The sequence below is a fragment of the Procambarus clarkii genome, chromosome 71, assembly GCF_040958095.1.
Source record: "Procambarus clarkii isolate CNS0578487 chromosome 71, FALCON_Pclarkii_2.0, whole genome shotgun sequence".
In the NCBI taxonomy this organism is placed as follows: Eukaryota; Metazoa; Arthropoda; class Malacostraca; order Decapoda; family Cambaridae; genus Procambarus; species Procambarus clarkii.
Window position 1 is genome coordinate 16991384 of NC_091220.1, and position 19504 is coordinate 17010887.

Genomic DNA, 19504 nt, shown 5'->3' on the forward strand with positions numbered 1-19504 from the left:
AAAGCTACCCATTTCATTATGTATAAGGTGAATTTTTTTTTATTGGAGGTAAAATTAACGTAGATATATGACCGAACCTAACCAACCCTACCTAACCTAATCTAACCTATCTTTTTAGGTTAGGTTTGGTTAGGTAGGTTAGGTAGTCGAAAAACAATTAATTCATGAAAACTTGGCTTATTAGGCAAATTGGGCCTTGCATAGTAGGCTGAGAAGTGCGTTCTGGCTACTAGGTACGACATATATATATATATATATATATATATATATATATATATATATATATATATATATATATATATATATATATATATATATATATATATATATGTCGTACCTAGTAGCCAGAACTCACTTCTCAGCCTACTATTCAAGGCCCGATTTGCCTAATAAGCCAAGTTTTCCTGAATTAATATATTTACTATAATTTTTTTCTTATGAAATGATAAAGCTGCCCTTTTCTCTATGTATGAGGTAATTTTTTTTTTATTGGAGTTAAAATTAACGTAGATATATGACCGAACCTAACCAACCCTACCTAACCTAACCTAACCTATATTTATAGGTAAGGTTAGGTTAGGTAGCCAAAAAAAGCTAGGTTAGGTTAGGTTAGGTAGGTTAGGTAGACGAAAAAACATTAATTCATGAAAACTTGGCTTATTAGGCAAATCGGGCCTTGAATAGTAGGCTGAGAAGTGCGTTCTGGCTATTAGGTACGACATATATATATAAGCGTTCTTAATTTCTTGTCAAGCCACTACCACGCAAAAAAAAAAAATACCACGCATAGCGTTTCGGGCAGGTCCTTAATCTTAATTTTCCCTGGAATACGACCCGCCAAATCATTTAACAACGAATTCACTGCTGGGTGAACAGGGGCGTATTGTTGAGGGTTGTCGCCTAGTCCATCCTCCCCAGCCAGAATACGAACCCAGGCCAAATCGCATGCGAAGTGCGAGGCGAGTGTGTTACCATTCCGCCTACGGAGACTGCAGGGTCTCTTTCCTTAGTCAGAAGGCGACTGAAGGCATACATCTCTTGCTACCTACTGACAGTTTCCTCGAACTCCTCATACTTGACTCAACTCCTTCTCTTTCAATGGAAAATATTTCTCTCAAACTTTCGGTGTCACTATGGGTTTTCATCTCTCTTGTTCTTGCCAATACAAGAGTTACAGTACTCTGTATGGAGTACTGTGACACTGTTCTTTCCACTATGGGCACTCGTCCCTCTAGTTTCGCTGTGTTTTACCTGAATTTATTTGAGGGCCACAATAGCCTGGGAAGGCAGCCCATCTAGGGGAAGGAAAACCCTGATTTTAAACCTCCGCTGCCTTGCGGCCACACCCCTTTTTTGGGCAAGGCTTCAGGAGTCAACCTCGAGGAAGAATCCGGAGTTGGAGCCCCTAAGGCAGTTCGTTGTTGACGTCGACCTCGTTCTGGCAGCTCCTGCGACGTTGCTGGAACCATGTGTATTAACATTTGCCTTTCTATTGGATAATTTCAGCAACGTGGAGAGGGGGGACCTGCTGCATGGGTAACAGCTTCTCCTCCATATCTACCTACCCAGGCTTTGCGGCCTGTCAGGGCGCAACTTCATAATCTTCCGAGACTGAAGGATGCCTACTACTACTTCGCTTTGATGTCCAAAGAGCTTGGAAAGGATGTGGGAGGAAGAGGGATGGGGCGATGAAATTCTTGGAAGAGGATTTGGATGTGGAGAGAGGAGGCTTGAAAGTTCGGTGGCCCGTCCACCTTGGATTGGAGATGTTTTTTCAGTCAAAGCCTGTAGCTTAAGTTCTTCTTGGGCGGCAGGAGGCTAGTGGTGGGGCAGGGTGGTGTCGTCCTGGTTCACTTGAGGTGGTCTGTCTGGCTTGGAGGAGGCGTCTTCCTTATTTAGATGGTGAGAGGTAAGTTCACTGTTGCTTGGTGGTGTCTCGGCCAGGAGGTATTCGCATGTACTTCCCGAATGTTAGCGGTGGTATTGGTATTCCTGTCGGGTCTTCATCTTCTTCCAGGAAGGTCACTTGTCCCCTCTTGAAGTCGAATTTAGGGTCGATGTATGCACTCTCCAGAGCGCAGAGGTCTACATAGCGTTCCACGGTCTCGTGGTGGACAAACACAGGGTAAGGAATGATGGTGCTGAGCTGGTTCATGATCCTGTTGCATTCTAAGGCAATGACCATTCTTGTCTACTACTACTACTACTACAATCTTTCTAGCGCCCTCGACACGTTCAGGAAGCCGGTGGCTTCTGAAAGGTTTCTCCATTTGTCATGATGATATTATCGAGCTGGATTTTAAAATTCAGCAGTGTTTTGGCATGTACGGCATTGACGGGTAGGCGGTTTCATGGGTTTATAACCCTGTGGGTGAAAAGCATTTCCTGTTTTCTGCCTTGCATTATAGCTTGTTGAGCTTGAAACTATTTCTTATTTGTGGTACACCTGACCATTGGAAGAGGTTGTCTGGATCAACATCCTCTAAATTGCACAGCGCCGCTCCTGTGCCAGGTAAGTCCACTACGGGCTCACCATAGCCAGTGCTACTTGCCCCGCTCCTGTGCCAGGTAAGTTACGGGCTCACCATACCCCGTGCTACTTGGAACTTTTGTACTGAGTAGCTGAATCTTAAACAAGAATAATATTCAGTATTTTAAAAGTTTCGATGAGATCTGGCCTGTCATACCTGGTTCGCAGTGTTGTTAGCCCTTGTGCCCCTCGACCATTTCTGGTAATAGAGTTGACTTAATTAATTAATTCTGGAATGATTGATTTTTGTTGCCCGGTGTTGAACTTTCCCAGTAGCAGCTATGTCTTTCTGAAGATGAGGTCTCCATGCTTGGACATAATAATCTTAGACCTAATATAGCGTGTATTAGGCCTAGGATTGCTAGGAAAGGTTAGGTTAAGTTCTATATATATATGCTGCCATTAAAAAAAGTAAAAAAAACAAAAACAAATGGGTAAATTAAAAATACCAAAGTCCACTTTTTAGTGGTCCATCAGTACATACAGGTTCTTTCGACCAAATAGTTATTTTAAGTACTTTCATTTTAGGAGGCTGGGCTGGCAAATACAGGTATAAAGGTTAGGTTGTGTGATATGGGCCAGAGAATGCGGATGTTATAATAAGAGTTTTATTGATTACAGGAAACTGGCACGTCTTTCTATTATATTATTGATTACCTAGCGTTCTCCTCTCTATCTCGCCAGGTAAAGGAACATATTTTGAGGTGCAATAAATACAGGCAGCTTTGTGTATGTTTTTACAGTTAAGCGTTCCTTGTAGTTTGTTAGAGTTGAGTTATAAGATGTGAAGTTTGTATAATAAGTTGTGTTAGGCTCTTAGTGTCGGCGGCGACGCTGGCCAATAGTAAGCCTCGGAACATCTCGTCTGGCCCCGCCCTGCTCCTACACTGTTACCACATCCCTCTTCCACCCCTCTCTCATAACATCCCTCATACACACCCTTACACCTCTCATTATTCACTTTGACTTTTGCCGCTGTTATTTAAATATTTAACAAAAGAATATAATTATAGTTTTCCGGTCAAATCTGAAAGTGGAAGAGGTAAGAGTATAGTGTATAAGAAGTGATGAGTATAGGAGTGGTGGCAACAGTGTGTGTAACATGGCGGAGTGTCGCTCGCAGTGCCAGTGAGTGAGGTGGTGTTTCTTGTTACTCTCACTGTCTGTGTGTTGATTTTCCTTCCTAGTAGTGCGTGCGCGTTGTTTAACTTGTCACAGTGAACTATTAGAGCCGCCAGGCAAGCTGACGACTCCTGTAGCGCCCAAAGGTGAGTGACAGACGCAGGTGAAGTCATTTTGCATTCAATCATCAACCATTTGTCCAATCGATCAGAGGCGAGAGGGATGCCGCGTCGCCTCCAGCATATCTAGTGGACTAAGTAGGTGTGGGAGCTGTGAGAGGCGGCCCCGCGGACATGCTGGGCACCCAAGGTGGACCGTGCCCCGCCCACGTCTGGATATTGAGGGGGGTAATATGAGGCAGGGTTGAGGTTTGACAGTGCCATGTGTGGGCGACCCTCCCTCCCTCCCTCCCTCTGGTGCCCTGCTCCTCTCCTCTCTCTCTCTCTCTCCACACTTCTCTTCTCTCCGTCTCCCCTCTCTCTTTCTCTCTACACTTGTAATTCTTCGTCTCCTCTCACCATGCCTCCGCCTGTTTTCTTTCTGGCTCCTCTGCTCTCATTCTCTCCTGCAGTGGCTCTGCCTCCTGCTGCCCTTGTCTTCTGCTGCTGCTGGTCTTTCCTGCTCCTCTTCTTCTTTCCTGCTGCTGCTGCAGTCTTTTCCTCCTGCTGCTCCTGTTCTTCTTTCCTCCTGCTCCTGTTCTCCCTTCCTGCTGCTGCTCCTGTTCTCCCTTCCTGCTGCTGCTCCTGTTCTCCCTTCCTGCTGCTGCTCCTGTTCTCCCTTCCTGCTGCTGCTCCTGTTCTCCCTTCCTGCTGCTGCAGTTCTTTCCTCCTGTTCTTTGCTGCTCCTGTTGTTCTTTCCTTCTGCTGCTGCAGTTCTTTCCTCCTGCTGTTCTTTCCTTCTGCTGCTTCTGCTGTTCTTTCCTCCTCCTGCTGTTCTTTCCTCCTGCTGCTGTTCTTTCCTCCTGCTGCTGTTCTTTCCTCCTGCTGCTGTTGTTCTTTCCTTCTGCTGCTGCTGTTCTTGCCTCCTGCTGCTGCTGTTCTTGCCTCCTGCTGCTGCTGTTCTTGCCTCCTGCTGCTGCTGTTCTTTCCTCCTGCTGCTGCTGTTCTTTCCTCCTCCTGCTGCTGCTGTTCTTTCCTGCTGCTGTTCTTTCCTGCTGCTGCTGTTGTTCTTTCCTCCTGCTGCTGCTGTTCTTTCCTTCTGCTGCTTCTGTTGTTCTTTCCTCCTGCTGTTCTTTCCTCCTGCTGTTCTTTCCTCCTGCTGCTGTTGTTCTTTCCTGCTGCTGCTGCTGTTCTTTCCTGCTGCTGCTGCTGTTCTTTCCTGCTGCTGCTGTTGTTCTTTCCTCCTGCTGCTGCTGTTCTTTCCTCCTGCTGCTGCTGTTCTTTCCTCCTGCTGCTGCTGTTCTTTCCTCCTGCTGCTGCTGTTCTTTCCTCCTGCTGCTGCTGTTCTTGCCTCCTGCTGCTGCTGTTCTTGCCTCCTGCTGCTGCTGTTCTTGCCTCCTGCTGCTGCTGTTCTTGCCTCTTCCTGCTGCTGTTCTTGCCTTTTTTTTATACTTCCTACTGCTGCTGCTGCATTTACTATTTGTGTCTGCAGAATCAAGCTATTAGCTCTTGAACCCTGCCTTTCTAACTAATCTATTTGTCTTCTATTAAGTCTACTACATACATTTGTCTCTAACACACGTGCACACACATCCCCAGGAAGCAGCCCATAGCAGCTGTCTAACTCCCAGGTACCTATATGCTGCTAGGTAAACAAGATCGTCAGGTGAATGAAACTTTGCCCATTTGTTTCTGCCTCCGCCAGGAATCGAAACGAATCTTTGGACTATGACCCCCTAGCGTTGTCCACTCGGCTGCGAGGCTTCTTTCGTCCTTGCCTCCTCCACCGGCTGTCGTCCTTGTCTCCTTCACCGGCTGTCGTCCTTGCCTCCTTCACCGGCTGTCCTTGCCTCCTCCACCGGCAGTCGTCCTTGCCTCCTCCACCGGCTGTCGTCCTTGCCTCCTCCGCCAGCTGTCGTCCTTGCCTCCTTCACCTGCTGCTGCTCTGTCCTTGACTCCTGTCCTTGGAGCTGTCCCTGTCTTCTCTCAATGCTGTTTTTTCCTGTCTCCTCTCATTTTCTCTGTCCCTGTCGCCTCTCATTGCTGCCCTTTTCTTCTCTATCATTGCTACTTAGTCCCCCTCTTTTTCTGCTGCTACTGTCTTTGCTTCCTCCTGTTGCTGCCCTGTCATTGTCTCATCTTGTTGCTGTTCTGTCATTTGCCTCTTCCCCTTGAACCACCAACTTTTTTCTTTATCCCCTTCCCTACTCCTTTCCTCTTGCTTCCTCTCCCCCTGTCTCCCTCTCTCTCCCCCCCTCCTTCCTCTCTCTCTCCCCCCCTTCCTTCCTCTCTCCCCCCCTCCTTCCTCTCTCTCTCCCCCTCCTTCCTCTCTCTCTCCCCCCCTCCTTCCTCTCTCTCTCCCCCCCCTCCTTCCTCTCTCTCTCCCCCCCTCCTTCCTCTCTCTCCCCCCCCCCTCCTTCCTCTCTCTCTCCCCCCCCCCCTTCCTCTCTCTCTCCCCCCCCCCTCCTTCCTCTCTCTCTCCCCCCCCCCTCCTTCCTCTCTCTCTCTCCCCCCCCCTCCTTCCTCTCTCTCTCTCCCCCCCCCTCCTTCCTCTCTCTCTCCCCCCCCCCTCCTTCCTCTCTCTCTCTCCCCCCCTCCTTCCTCTCTCTCTCCCCCCCCTCCTTCCTCTCTCTCTCTCTCCCCCCTCCCTCCTTCCTCTCTCTCTCTCCCCCCCTCCCTCCTTCCTCTCTCTCTCCCCCCTCCTTCCTCTCTCTCTCTCTCCCCCCCTCCTTCCTCTCTCTCTCTCTCCCCCCTCCTTCCTCTCTCTCTCTCTCCCCCCCTCCTTCCTCCACCAATCCCACTTCTATCCTCCATTCATCTCATTTTGAATTTTCTTCCATCCTTGCTGAAGAACACCAATATTATGTAGTCTCACAACACAATGTACCTACTTGTATATAAATGAAATAAACAAACATGACACTGTTGATGGCTCAGGGCCCTTCTTTGTTTTCTTTCTCTTCTTTCCCCCCCTTTTTTCTTTTTCTTCTTCCCCCCCCCCCCATATTTCTTCTGTCTCTTCAATTTGTCTTTCTTATTTCTCCCAAATGAATAATTTTTGTTTCATAATGCATATCCGTAAAATTGAAAGCATTCAGTTCTGTACTATACAGTATTATGTTTTATATTGGTGACTGAAACAAGAAATTGTTAATATGACTATATAAGTACAGCATTTTTTATATCAAATATGGTATCCGGTAAATTTGTAAAACTAGAGCTTCCGAGACTTCAGAGAATTAGCTTAAGATAAGGTACATCACATCATGGCTAATCACTCACATCCTCTGGACTTTGTGCATTATATTCTCTGGTAAGATTCATGTGGTCATGTCTTAAACATTTGTGGTTTATACGTTTGGCGGAAATAATTGTCTTTTGAAATGTATAGTACCTGTATATTACTCCACGGAAAGTTATATGTATAATCTAAATCAAATCTGTACGAGATAAAAGTTATATGTAACCATTAATCTATGAATTAGCAATATGACAAAATAAAAAATCAAATTGATGTTTTTCTGTTGCGTGTACTGTAAGTTGTGAGACTGATTTTTCACACATTATTAAGCAGGAATTATACTATATTTTCCATTAAATCTAGATAGAGTATTGCCATAACAGCTTTGTAAGAAATATGTATTTTGTGGTATTTTCTATTTTATGGTAATGTCATTGGACATTGGGGGGTATAAAAACCTCAATTTACTGCATCGTTTGTTAAAATGACTAAAAAAATTGCCTAAATCTGTATATCTCGGTGATATTTTATATAGGAGACATCTACAAGTAATTGTGACCAATAATAATACCTGAACAACCAGGCTGTGAGCAACCGTATCTAACAGCCTGGTTGACCAGTCCAGCAACCGGGAGGCCTGGTCAGAAACTAGGCTGCAGGGATGTTGAGCCCCAAAATCATCGCAAGGAACCAATATCTTCAGAAATAACCCTTAAAAGACTCGTAATAAAAATAATAATTCGATGATTGTTAAAATAAAAATGTTTAAAAAAAGGAATTTTTATTTTTATTCCTTTCAGGCAGATGTAGGTGCAAAGCCATTAAGACGAGCACTTGGAAGGGGTCAGGATAAGGGTTTGGGATGGGACGGGGGAAAGGAATGGTGCCCAGACACTTGGACGGTCAGGGATTGAACGTCGACCTGCATGAAGCTAGACCGTTGCTCTACCGTTTGAGTCCAAGTGTTTGGACACCATTCCTTCTCCCCGTCCCATCACAAATCCTTATCCTGACCCATTCCAAGTGCCTGGAATGGGTCAGGCTTAATGGCTTGGCACATTCCGATAATTCCCTTCCCGAGATGCAAAGAGAAATTGCTTATGATCACTATACTGTACAGATATTTTTAAATGGTGGGACTGGGGCAGACTTGGACTGGCCTATGATGCCCAAATATCCTGCTTTAAATGTCAGCTGGTAATGTTGGGTGAGGCTAGCTTCAAGTGTCTGTCCTCCTTCTTTGGACAGTCATTCTATTTTATAGATATTGATTAATTTCTAACCTGAACTTTAAACAGTCTCGCAGTTACACATCTATTTTGTAATTTTGAAGGGCACGAGTCATTTACACTCCTTAGTAACTTAGTATCGTCTACAAAGATATTCACATACTTACCAAGGTAGTAATTAATCTTTACTAATCCAGTTTGTATTCATAGTTGTGTTTTATTTTGTGTTGATATAAATAATATTTTTTTTATTATATACCCCTAGTTATAAACTTGCATCCTTGAGTTTACTTTATTATCCCTTACTCTGCCTTATAAGAGATTGTAAATTAAGTTTGGTTAATCTCTCCTATTAAATGAACAAATCCACAAGGGCCTCCTATCTCTCCTGCTATTGTAAGATGGAAGCTGTGGTAGTGTTGACAGTGGTAGTTTTGGAAACATTAATGGTGGTAGTGGTGGTATTGACATTGTTATCAGTATGCTGAGTGTTGGCAATGTTGATGGTAGTTGTGGTAACAAGAATGATGTTGAAAGTGCAGGAAAGGTGGTGGTGGTGGTGGTGAGTATTGATCTGCAAGTCCACCAGTGGAACAACTCGGTTGCTTCCCTCTCTCTCCTCTCTCCTCTCCTCCCTCTCCTTTCTTTCCTCTCCTTTCTTTCCTCCCTTTCTTTCCTCTCCTTTCTTTCCTCTCCTTTCTTTCCTCTCCTTTCTTTCCTCTCCTCTCTCTCCTCTCCTCTCTCCTCTCCTCTCTCCTCTCTCTCCTCTCCTCTCTCTCTCCTCTCCTCTCCCTCCTCTCTCACCTCTCTCTCCCTCCCTGCTTGCTCTCTCCTCTCTCTGCTCGATCTCTCCTCTCTCTGCTCGCTCTCTCCTCTCTCTGCTCGCTCTCTCCTCTCTCTGCTCGCTCTCTCCTCTCTCTCTGCCTGCTCTCCTCTCTTTGCTCGCTCTCTCCTCTCTCTGCTCGCTCTCTCCTCTCTCTCTGCCTGCTCTCCTCTCTTTGCTCGCTCGCTCTCCTCTCCGCTCTGCCTTCTCTGCTTTCTTCTCTCTCTCCTTTCTCTTCTCCTTCCTTCCTCGCAGATAGTTTTTTTTTAAATCTTTTTATTCTATTCTCTTATTTTTTTGTAAGCTGATGCCTTCCTTCAACATGAAAAGTGAGAATCTTACTAGTCTTTCTTGATTTGTTATTGAAAGTTTTATTTAGAGGTATAATTAGAGGGATTGACAAGGTGGAAACAGGAAATGTTTACAATGAACAAGAACAGACCAAGGGGGGAAGGCACGGATGGAAGCTCGAGACTCAGATGTCATAGAGAAGTTAGAAAGTTTTCTTTTAGCATAAAGGTAGTGAGTAGATGGAATGACCTAAAAGAGCAGATTGTAGAGGCTAATTCCATTCATAACTTTAAAAGCAGGTATGATGGAGAAATGGGCCAGGAGTCACTGCATTAGACAACCAGTGGCTAGAAAAGTGGGGTCCAAGAGCTACAGCTCAATCCTACTGGCACAAATAGGTGAGTACACACACACATTATATCTCTCCTCTCCCTTCTCTCACTCGCTCACTCTTTTTTGAGACCAAAATTAGAATATACAGTGCTTGTATGGTGCCCACATGTCAAGAAGCACATGAGTTATCATGTGGTGGTGTAGTAATCAATGGAGGTGGTGATAACTTCAGGTGGTGGTGGTGATAACTACAGGTGGTGGTGGTGTAATAGTGAGTGGAGGTGGTGATAACTACAGGTGGTGATGGTGTACTAGTGAGTGGAGGTGGTGATAACTACAGGTGGTGATGGTGTAATAGTGAGTGAAGGTGGTGATGGTGTAACAGTGGCTGGCCAGAAGTGGGTGGCGTGTGCCACCACCATGCCGCAGGAACTGCAACAGGTGACCGCCAAATTAACTGCAGTATCTTATGTTGATGCACACACTCACTCACATTATATTGTGAACACACCCATCACGCCCCAGCACTTCTTGACACACTCCCTCTACACATAAATGACATTAAGTAACCGATCTCCCACGGCGTTTAAGAGAGAACTTGATAAACCATCTCCAAAGGATACCTGATCAACCAGGCTGTGATTCGTAAATCTGGCTACAAGCAGCTGCCTGGTTGACCAGACCACCAACCAGGTGGTCAGGTCAGGAACCAACAACAGGTAGTATGCTATTGAGAGATATAACAAAAAGAGAGCCACAGATGCCGAGCCAGGGAGTGGGGACCTAGCTTCTCCTCTGCCCGTCAACGCCAGAGTGAGAGCAGGAAACTACAACCCCCAACTTCATCTCCAGAATAACCACAACACAACTAGAAACTATTCCACTTCTCACCCTCCGAACGAATTTTTTTTTATGCGCTTCCACTTGGCACCCATCTAATTCCTCAACCTTTCTCCGTGATCTTTCACCCTGCACTGACCCTCCCCTCACTAATCTCACCCTCTTAAGATCCACATAATTACTGCAGATCGAAATCTATTTCGCACCTCATCTTACAATCTACTCTCAGCATTACCCCCCCTCCCAACATGACACCAGTTAATCCCTCCTACCTAACTTGCCTCCAATCACCATCAACCCACTTACCATATGATGACCGCTCCCTCATTACTCAGTAACCACCAACACCCATAGTATGGAGGACGGCGGCACATGTAACAATACACACAAAAAATAGAATTTTGAGTTAATGTATATAATCACTGACAGGATTACAAAACAAATGAACATTGAAGACACTCGAGGAACTCCACACGTTATTGCCGTTTGTTAAAGTCAGTAGAAATAGTGATCTTCAACCTTACATTACAAATGACGAGAGCAAGCTAGGAGTATTACTATAATATAAAGAGGAGCAAGAGAGACGGAGTACAGACAACCACATGCATGGGGCACAGACTTCAATAGTTGATGACCCTTGTGCTTGTCGTACTCTTGAAACTGTATATTTAGCTTCCACAACCTCCTTTTCCACCTCATTTCACTTGCTCACTAGTTTGACTAAAGTAATAGATTTTGTGTAAAAGAATGTATTTTTGTGAGTGAATAATTTTCCTTTGAATCTTTATGCGCTAAGTTGTGTTAGTTGGTAGGCCTGGAAACTGTTGGTATTGGCGAGCGCTCGGAAATGTCAGCGGGTATATTGGTGGCATGGCCAGTGGCCCTGTCCTACCCTCTAGTTGTAGGAAGAGCAGGAATGGAGGCACCGTGGCAATGTGGTGGTAAGTGAGGTGGTTGGAGAGGCTGGCAGTCCCACCACCACCCTCCCTCCGTCCGTCCGTCCGTCCCGGCCGCCGGTGCAAGTGGGCGGTGGTAGGTGGGTGGCTCCGGTGAATGTGTGGTGCAGTATCACTCCGACCCCCGTGGTGTGAGCACGCCCGCAGCCACTCCTGCACCACCCCCTGGCCTTCTCTCCCTCTCCTCACTCTTGCCACACTCACCACCACCATTAGGCCTACACCCCTACACTCATGCTGATGTATTAGTCTACACCAGAATATCCCCTCGAACACCTACTATTGTCAGCTAGGCCTATGTAGAAGCACCACACGTGTTGCTGTTACAGTAATGATGATGCTATATCATTACTTCCTACCCTGCTGCTGACGTTGGCTGGTGTTTACTACCTAATTTAAGATGGTTTTAAAGTGTGTTCTGGACGTGTACTGGCAAGGAGAACGTTGATAACTCTACCACAGCATAGAAAGTGAAACTAAGAATCATTAAGAAGTATTATCAAGATAATAGTGGCAAACATAATACACACAATAAATACATGCGTAGCAGTCTTTGCATATGACACTAGGGTGCTCATGAGAATAAATAATATAGAGGACACAAAGCTCCAAAGTGATGTTAATCAGGTCCTTCAATGGTCCACCAAAAATAACATGATGTTTTCTGAAGATAAGTTACAGGTACTGCTGCTGCTGTGAAAAAAACACGAAAATATCAAAGCAATCAAATCACAATTGAAATCAAAAGCATATTAAAAGATTTTTAAGTAATCATGTCAGATGACCTTACTGCTTTAAAACAATAAAATAGCTGTCACAACTGCAAGAAAAATGACAGGTTGGATAACAAGAACCTTTCAAACAATAGACACTAGATCAGTGATATTTTCAATACTAGCTCTCTAGGGTATATTATTATTGCACAGTAACCGCGCCATTCAAAGCTGGAGAAATTGTTGACCTGGAGAACGTGCAGAGATCTTTTACTGTCGAATCCATTCAATAAACCATCTAAATTATTGGGTATGTTTAAAATTTATCAAACTACCCTGTAGAGCGCAGGTAAGAACGACATAATTATACATAATTGGAGCTTGAAAAATGCTGGACTGGTTCAAAATCTGCACATGGAAATGACTCATTAGACCATAAGGCATGGCAGGAAGCAACCCGTTCTCGCAAATTCGTAAAGTCAATATTGACTTATTAACTACGTGCATAGGTGATATACTAAACATAATACCCTTAAAAAGATTCATAGAAAACACCAACCTTACCTAACCTTGTTAGTATCTTAAGATAACCATCTAATTGCTTCGTAATTACAAATATTACTTAACCTATACCTATTATAGGTTAGGTAATAATTGTAATTACGAAGCAATAAGATGCTTATCTTAACATACTAAGTAGGTTAGGTAAGGTCGGTGTTTTCTATGAATCTTTTTAAGGGTATCTATTATGTTAAGTATGTCACCTATGCACATATTTAATAAGTCAATATTGACTTATTAAATTTGCGAGAACGGGTTGCAGGAAGTGCAGAACAACATTTTTTATTTATATATACTGTACAAGAATTCTTACATTCTTGTACAGCCACTAGCACGCATAGCGTTTTAGGCAAGTAACGCGCGCGCGCGCGCGCGCACACTCTCTCACTCACATACATTCTCTCTCTCTCTGTCGCTCTCTGTCTGTCTCTCTCTCTTTCTCTCTCTCTCTCTGTGTCCTCTCTCTCTGTGTCCTCTCTCTCTGTGTCCTCTCTCTCTGTGTCCTCTCTCTCTCTCTCTCTCTCTCTCTCTCTCTCTCTCTCTCTCTCTCTCTCTCTCTCTCTCTCTCTCTCTCTCTCTCTCTCTCTCTCTCTCTCGCTCGCTCGCTCTCGTGCTGGCTTGCTCGCTCGCTCACGCGCGCGCGCGCGCGCACACACACATACATTTAGAAACTTGTGTAAGAAATCTTTCAGAACATTGTATACCACATATGTCAGACCAATCCTGAAGTATGCGGCTCCAGCATGGAGACCATATCTAGTCAAGCATAAGACTAAACTGGAAGAGGTTCAAAGGTTTGCCATCAGACTAGTACCCGAACTGAGGGGTATGAGCTACGAGGAGAGAATACGGGAATTAAACCTCACGTCATTCGGAGACAAGAGTTAGAGGGAACATGATCACCATATATAAGATTCTCAGAAGAATTGATACGGTAGATAGACAGAATATAATATATATATATATATATATATATATATATATATATATATATATATATATATATATATATATATATATATAATGTCGTACCTAATAGCCAGAACGCACTTCTCAGCCTACTATGCAAGGCCCGATTTGCCTAATAAGCCAAGTTTTCATGAAATAATTGTTTTTCGACTACCTAACCTAACCTAACTTTTTCGGATACCTAACCTAACCTATAAAGATAGGTTAGGTTAGGTAGGGTTGGTTAGGTTCGGTCATATATCTACGTCAATTTTAACTCCAATAAAAAAATTGACCTCATACATAATGAAATGGGTAGCTTTATCATTTCATAAGCAAAAAATTAGAGAAAATATATTAATTCATGAAAACTTGGCTTATTAGGCAAATCGGGCCTTGCATAGTAGGCTGAGAAGTGCGTTCTGGCTACTAGGTACGACATATATATAATATATATACACACACCTCCAGGAAGCAGCCCGTAGCAGCTGTCTAACTCCCAGGTACCTATTTACTACTAGGTGAACAAGGGAAACAGGGTGAAAGAAACTGCCCATATGTTTCCGCCTCCACCGGGGATCGAACTCGGACCCGTTAGGACTAGGAACCCCGAGCACTGGCCACTCAGCCGTCAGGCCCCCATGAGTGCAATAGGTACAATTTCCAGAAGGGCAATATTCAACAGTCAATGTAAACATAGAGGGAGTAACTGTCCGAACTCTCATGTTGTTCAAAAGAGAACTTGATAAGATGCTACACAGGATACTTGGATCAACCTCAGGCTGCGCGTCACAATACCGCCCATCCTCTTGTCTTGGTAGTACTTATAGTAACGATGATTGATGGAGATTAAACCACCCAAAAGGTGGCACGGGCATGAATAGCCCGTAAGTGGTGGCCCTTTTGAGCCATTACCAGTATCAATAGATGCAACCCGTTCTCGCAAATTTAATAAGTCAATATTGACTTATTAAATATGTGCATAGGTGACATAACATAATAGTTTCCCTTGAAAAGCTTCATAGAAAACACCGACCTTACCTAACCTACTTAGTATGTTAAGATAAGCATCTTATTGCTTCGTAATTACAATTATTACCTAACCTATACCTATAATAGGTTAAGTAACAATTGTAATTACGAAGCTATAAGATGCTTATTTTAACATACTAAGTAGGTTAAGTAAGGTCGGTGTTTTCTATGAAGCTTTTCAAGGGAAACTATTATGTTTACTATCCCGCCAAACACACACCGAAACTACGACGTTGGTACAACGTTCGAACAAGTTTTAACACCTCCTAACCAGTTATAACAACCAATATAGCAAGTTGTAACAACGTTCTAATACGTCATAAACACGTTAAGCCAAGATGTAACAACTTTATTGCAAGTTGTAACAAGCGGAAAATAGAGACAGTTTCGGTTTGTGTTTCCAGGGATGTCACCTATGCACGCAACTAATAAGTCAATATTGACTTATTAAATTTGCGAGAACGGGTTGATAGCATGATACTGGAGATCTGTGGAGGTGCGACTGCACCCTGCGTGACGGGAGATGTCTCCCGTTAGAAATGATGAGGACCATAGTATATATACACCGGCCTACAACGAAATTATAACGGAGAAATCTGAACTATTGAGTTGGACAAATCGGAAAATTATTGTTTACTTGTGTTGCTTTGGAAAACTATATTAACCTTCTTAGGCCTAATTCACGATATCTGAGGGCTAATATAGTACATATGCGGGCTATACTAGGTAACATTTAAGTTTCCATTAATGTTTGTTTATTTTCAGGTTATCATTATGTATTATTAGTATCATCTTAACTCTTGTGGGTGTGATGAGATCTGCCATATATGTTTATTTTAGTTTGTGTTTGTTAGGGTATTAGGTATGCTTAGGGGTGCCGTCTCGCCATGCCCTGTGGCTGGCGGGATCGGTGCCCTGAAGCTACATGAAAACCCTATACCCCCCCCCCCCCCGAAGTGGCAAGGGGTGTTAGGGGACAAAAAAAAATTGTTTTTTTAGCTTCATTTATTTGAGCAGATTTGTTTACTAGTCAGTATACTACTATGTAAAAGGTAAGAATGTAGGGATTGTGACTATTAACGACGGTCACAGTAGGTAGTGTCTAAACAGGAGGATGGGTTGCAGTATGCGGGCATTGCATCTATAACATCCTGGTTAATAAGACCACCAACTAGCAAGCTTAGTCAGCGACCGGGATGCAGGAATATACTGTATTTTGTCAATAAAGATGTTAATAACACTTAAGTGTTGCCGATAAAACTGATGCTTGGGGTACCAGTCAAGCTAAACAAATATATTATTGTACGTACATGGAAGTAAATCACAGCAACGCCAATAACTAAAAATAGCTAATTTTAATTAACAGATTATTCCACTCACATCGCAGGTGAAGTTGTTTCAGTACTGTGTACGCTGAGCTGTGAGCTCTGGCTATGTATATTCCAGCCCTGGTTGGCTCGAATGTGTATGTGTATATATATATATATATATATGTCGTACCTAGTAGCCAGAACGCACTTCTCAGCCTATTATGCAAGGCCCGTTTTGCCTAATAAGCCAAGTTTTCCTGAATTAATATATTTTCTCTAATTTTTTTCTTATGAAATGATAAAGCTACTCATTTCATTATGTATGAGGTCAATTTTTTTTTATTGGAGTTAAAATTAACTTAGATATATGACCGAACCTAACCAACCCTACCTAACCTAACCTATCTTTATAGGTTAGGTTAGGTTAGGTAGCCAAAAAAGTTAGGTTAGGTTAGGTAAAGTAGGTTAGGTAGTCGAAAAAACATTAATTCATGAAAACTTGGCTTATTAGGCAAATCGGGCCTTGCATAGTAGGCCAAGAAGTGAGTTCTGGCTATTAGGTACGACATATATATATATATATATATATATATATATATATATATATATATATATGTATGTATGTATATATATATATATATATATATATATATATATATATATATATATATATATATATATATATATATATATATATATATGTATGTATATATATATATATATATATATATATATATATATATATATATATATATATATATATATATATATATATATATATAATACACACACACTGTACCACGTTCTACTGCTGGAAAGGGTTTGTTTTGTGCTCTCTTTTAATGAGGTCGTGAGTGGTGTTCGTTGTGTTATAGTGTATGATGAGAAAACATAGACAACACCATCTCCATGTTGACAATCGTACCCTCGTTTTACTCCTTTTTCCTCTCCGTGTTACAGTCGCAGGAGACTGGCTTCTCTCATGTGTGAGCTGACTTCCTGCTTCTATGTTCATTGTGTGTGTGTGTGTGTGTGTGTGTGTGTGTGTGTGTGTGAAAAGGGGGGCGTTCAATCCAAGAACAACCTCTGTTAAGCATAGGCTGATTTTTTTTTTTGGTGAGGGGGGGGGGCAATGAGGAGGGGCTACTGGTTTGGTGAGAAAGATGAGGAAGAAAGGGGAGAAGGGGAAGGTGAGATGCAAGGAAATTAGAGGGAGTTTGAGGACGGCGAAGGGGTTATGGGAAGTGAAAGGGAAGGTAAGAGAGAGAGAGAGAGAGAGAGGGGGAGTGGAAGAGAGGGACCGGTGGCAGAAAGGGGTGGGCAGTTGGGGGGGAAGGAGTGGTTGAGAGCGTGTAAACCTGGCCTTTGTCAAGCCGCCCTCGGTGTGTCTCCGTGTGTGTGGTGGTGTTTAGTAGCAGTTTGGGTGTTGGTAGTTAGGGTCGCCGTAGTTGTGGTAGCCCTGTTTGGGTAGTGGAAGGTGGGGGTGGTGGTTGTGGCAAGTGGGGAGTGAGTTGTAGCCAAAAGTATGAGTAGTCATAATATATGAATGGGTAGGTATGGATGTAGAGAGAAGGTAGTGGTAGTAATAGTGGGAGTGTTAGAGAAGGCTGAGTGGAGGAGACAAGACACGGGCGCAGGCACACCAGATCAATAGGCACTAATACCCCCACTGCCTCTACTCTTGCTCCTGCTGCTGCTGCTCATGTGTTCCCCTCTTGTTCCACCTGCTGATGCTCCTCTTCCTCCTTGTTCCACCTGCTGATGCTCCTCTTCCTCCTTGTTCCACCTGCTGATGCTCCTCTTCCTCCTTGTTCCACCTGCTGATGCTCCTCTTCCTCCTTGTTCCACCTGCTGATGCTCCTCTTCCTCCTTGTTCCACCTGCTGATGCTCCTGTTATTCCTTTTCTGATGACAATGATGATAGTCTACTGTTCTTACTTCTGATGCTACTGATTCATATTGATGATGATGATGTTTCTGTTGCTGCTCATGCTGATGTTACTGATGTTCATGACCTGTTCTTATTTCTGCTGATGTTCCTTCTGCTGATTTGACTGCTCTGACTACTGTTGCTCCTGTTACTGCTATTGTTTTTGTTGCTTCTTGTTTCTGCCCATGTCACCCCTTTATATCTCCTACTGCTCCCACCCTCCTCCCCCTCCCTCCCTACCTCTCCCACCAGCCCCCTCCTGCTGGTGCAGCTCGCCCCCTCTCTGCAAACACTGAGGTGCTCATCGTCATTGTTCCCCTACAGAAAGTTAAGTTATAATCAACACGAGGCTTTAAAGTATTACCAGTAATGCTTTAAGGAGAGGGACGGGAGACTATAGTGTACATGGTTCAGTGTTTCTCCTCCTGCATAGGCTCGCTCTCGATGCTTGGGTGATCGTTGAATGGCTCAATGATTTCTTTATACCTGATTAGTTTAGAGAGTTGCTTCGGTCTTGCTGTCAGAGCTCTTATTGAGATCAGGCTTATTGCTACTCGCAGGCCCACATTCAAGTATTATTTATTCATTAAATGTTGTTCATTATTGGCAGTTTTATAATATGTTCCTTGATTGAGGGACGGCGACAGTTGAGGGCTGGGATGCGCCCAGGCACCCCGACTGTGGTTCCTGTACTCACCTATTTGTGCTTGTGGAGGTTGAGCTTTGGCTCTTTGGTTCCGCCTCAGTTGTGCAGTTTTCTCAACTTCCTCTCGGTGACAGGAGCTCATGTTGGTCTTTGATATTGATACATATTGAGTAAAATAATGAAATGTCAACTATTAACTTTAGAAAAATTGTCTTTCAATGCAATTATCCTACAGCGATTATCCAGTCATCCTCGGGGCATGTGTGGTGGAAAGAAGAGTGGAGGAAACTTGCTAAGTTTTACTTACTGATTTTATTGATTCAGGGTATTACATGTTATCCTTACATACAGATAACAAGATTGAAAGGCAATTCCATTTTTGTCTATAAATTTGTTAAATGGATGCTCGCAGCCACTTTTTCCCTTCCACATTTAATTTTATGTTTTTAGCATCTTTCCTTCCATTTCATTCCCTTCCCTAGCTTCTTTCTCTTTTGTTATCACAGTCCTCCTTTATTAGTTTTCCTTAGTTCTTCCTTTCATTCCCTTCCTTTTTACTTCTTCCTCCTTTCTCTTTATCTCTTGGCTTCTTCCTCTATGTTATTTACCTCTACCCCTCTACTACTTTTTCTGTTCCTTTACCATTCCTTTATCTTCACATGTAGACATGAGTTTCAAAATGGAAACTACATATAAAACTCATTCACATCACACAATTGAAAGAAAGAACACTTTAAAAGATTTGGGAGTAATTAAGTCATAAGACCCTAGTTTTAGAGAGCACAATAAAGTAGCTGTCACAACTGCAAGAAAAGTTACAGATTCAATAACAAGAATCTTTCAAGCAAGAGATGCCGCCCCAATTTTTTTTAAGACACTAGTTCTCTCTAGGTGGAATATT

The 19504-nt window shown here is 43.3% G+C and overlaps 2 protein-coding genes across 37 annotated transcripts in view; one reads left to right on the plus strand and one right to left on the minus strand.

The window, feature by feature from the left end:
• Nucleotides 1-3617: 3617 nt before the first annotated feature.
• The window catches only part of RhoGAPp190 (Rho GTPase-activating protein 190), a 181864-nt gene continuing 165977 nt past the window's right edge, over nucleotides 3618-19504 (plus strand). For 20 of the 36 annotated variants that reach the window (XM_069312127.1, XM_069312143.1, XM_069312139.1 and 17 more), the window contains exon 1: nucleotides 3618-3798. The gene's annotated coding sequence lies outside the window, so the exon portion shown is untranslated. The remainder of the gene's footprint in view (nucleotides 3799-19504) is intronic. The other 16 variants (XM_069312133.1, XM_069312150.1, XM_069312130.1 and 13 more) reach the window with 4 other exon arrangements.
• Nucleotides 4141-18745, minus strand: LOC138356268 (octapeptide-repeat protein T2-like). Its single transcript, XM_069312237.1, has 3 exons — nucleotides 18655-18745; nucleotides 17692-17976; nucleotides 4141-4619 (listed from the first exon to the last, which is right to left on the minus strand). The coding sequence occupies exons 1-3, from the start codon at nucleotides 18743-18745 to the stop codon at nucleotides 4141-4143; spliced, it is 855 nt and encodes a 284-aa protein (XP_069168338.1).

What these genes read in the sequence shown, in the direction of transcription:
- LOC138356268 (XM_069312237.1), bottom strand. Translation starts at nt 18,745, where the DNA reads ATGAGCTCCTGTCACCGAGAGGAAGTTGAGAAAACTGCACAACTGAGG. An exon ending in ACCTCCACAAGCACAAATAG is followed by an intron (nt 17,977 to 18,654) that starts GTGAGTACAGGA and finishes AATATGAATCAG; the next exon opens with TAGCATCAGAAGTAAGAACA. An exon ending in CAAGAGTAGAGGCAGTGGGG is followed by an intron (nt 4,620 to 17,691) that starts GTATTAGTGCCT and finishes AGGAAAGAACAG; the next exon opens with CAGCAGGAGGAAAGAACAGC.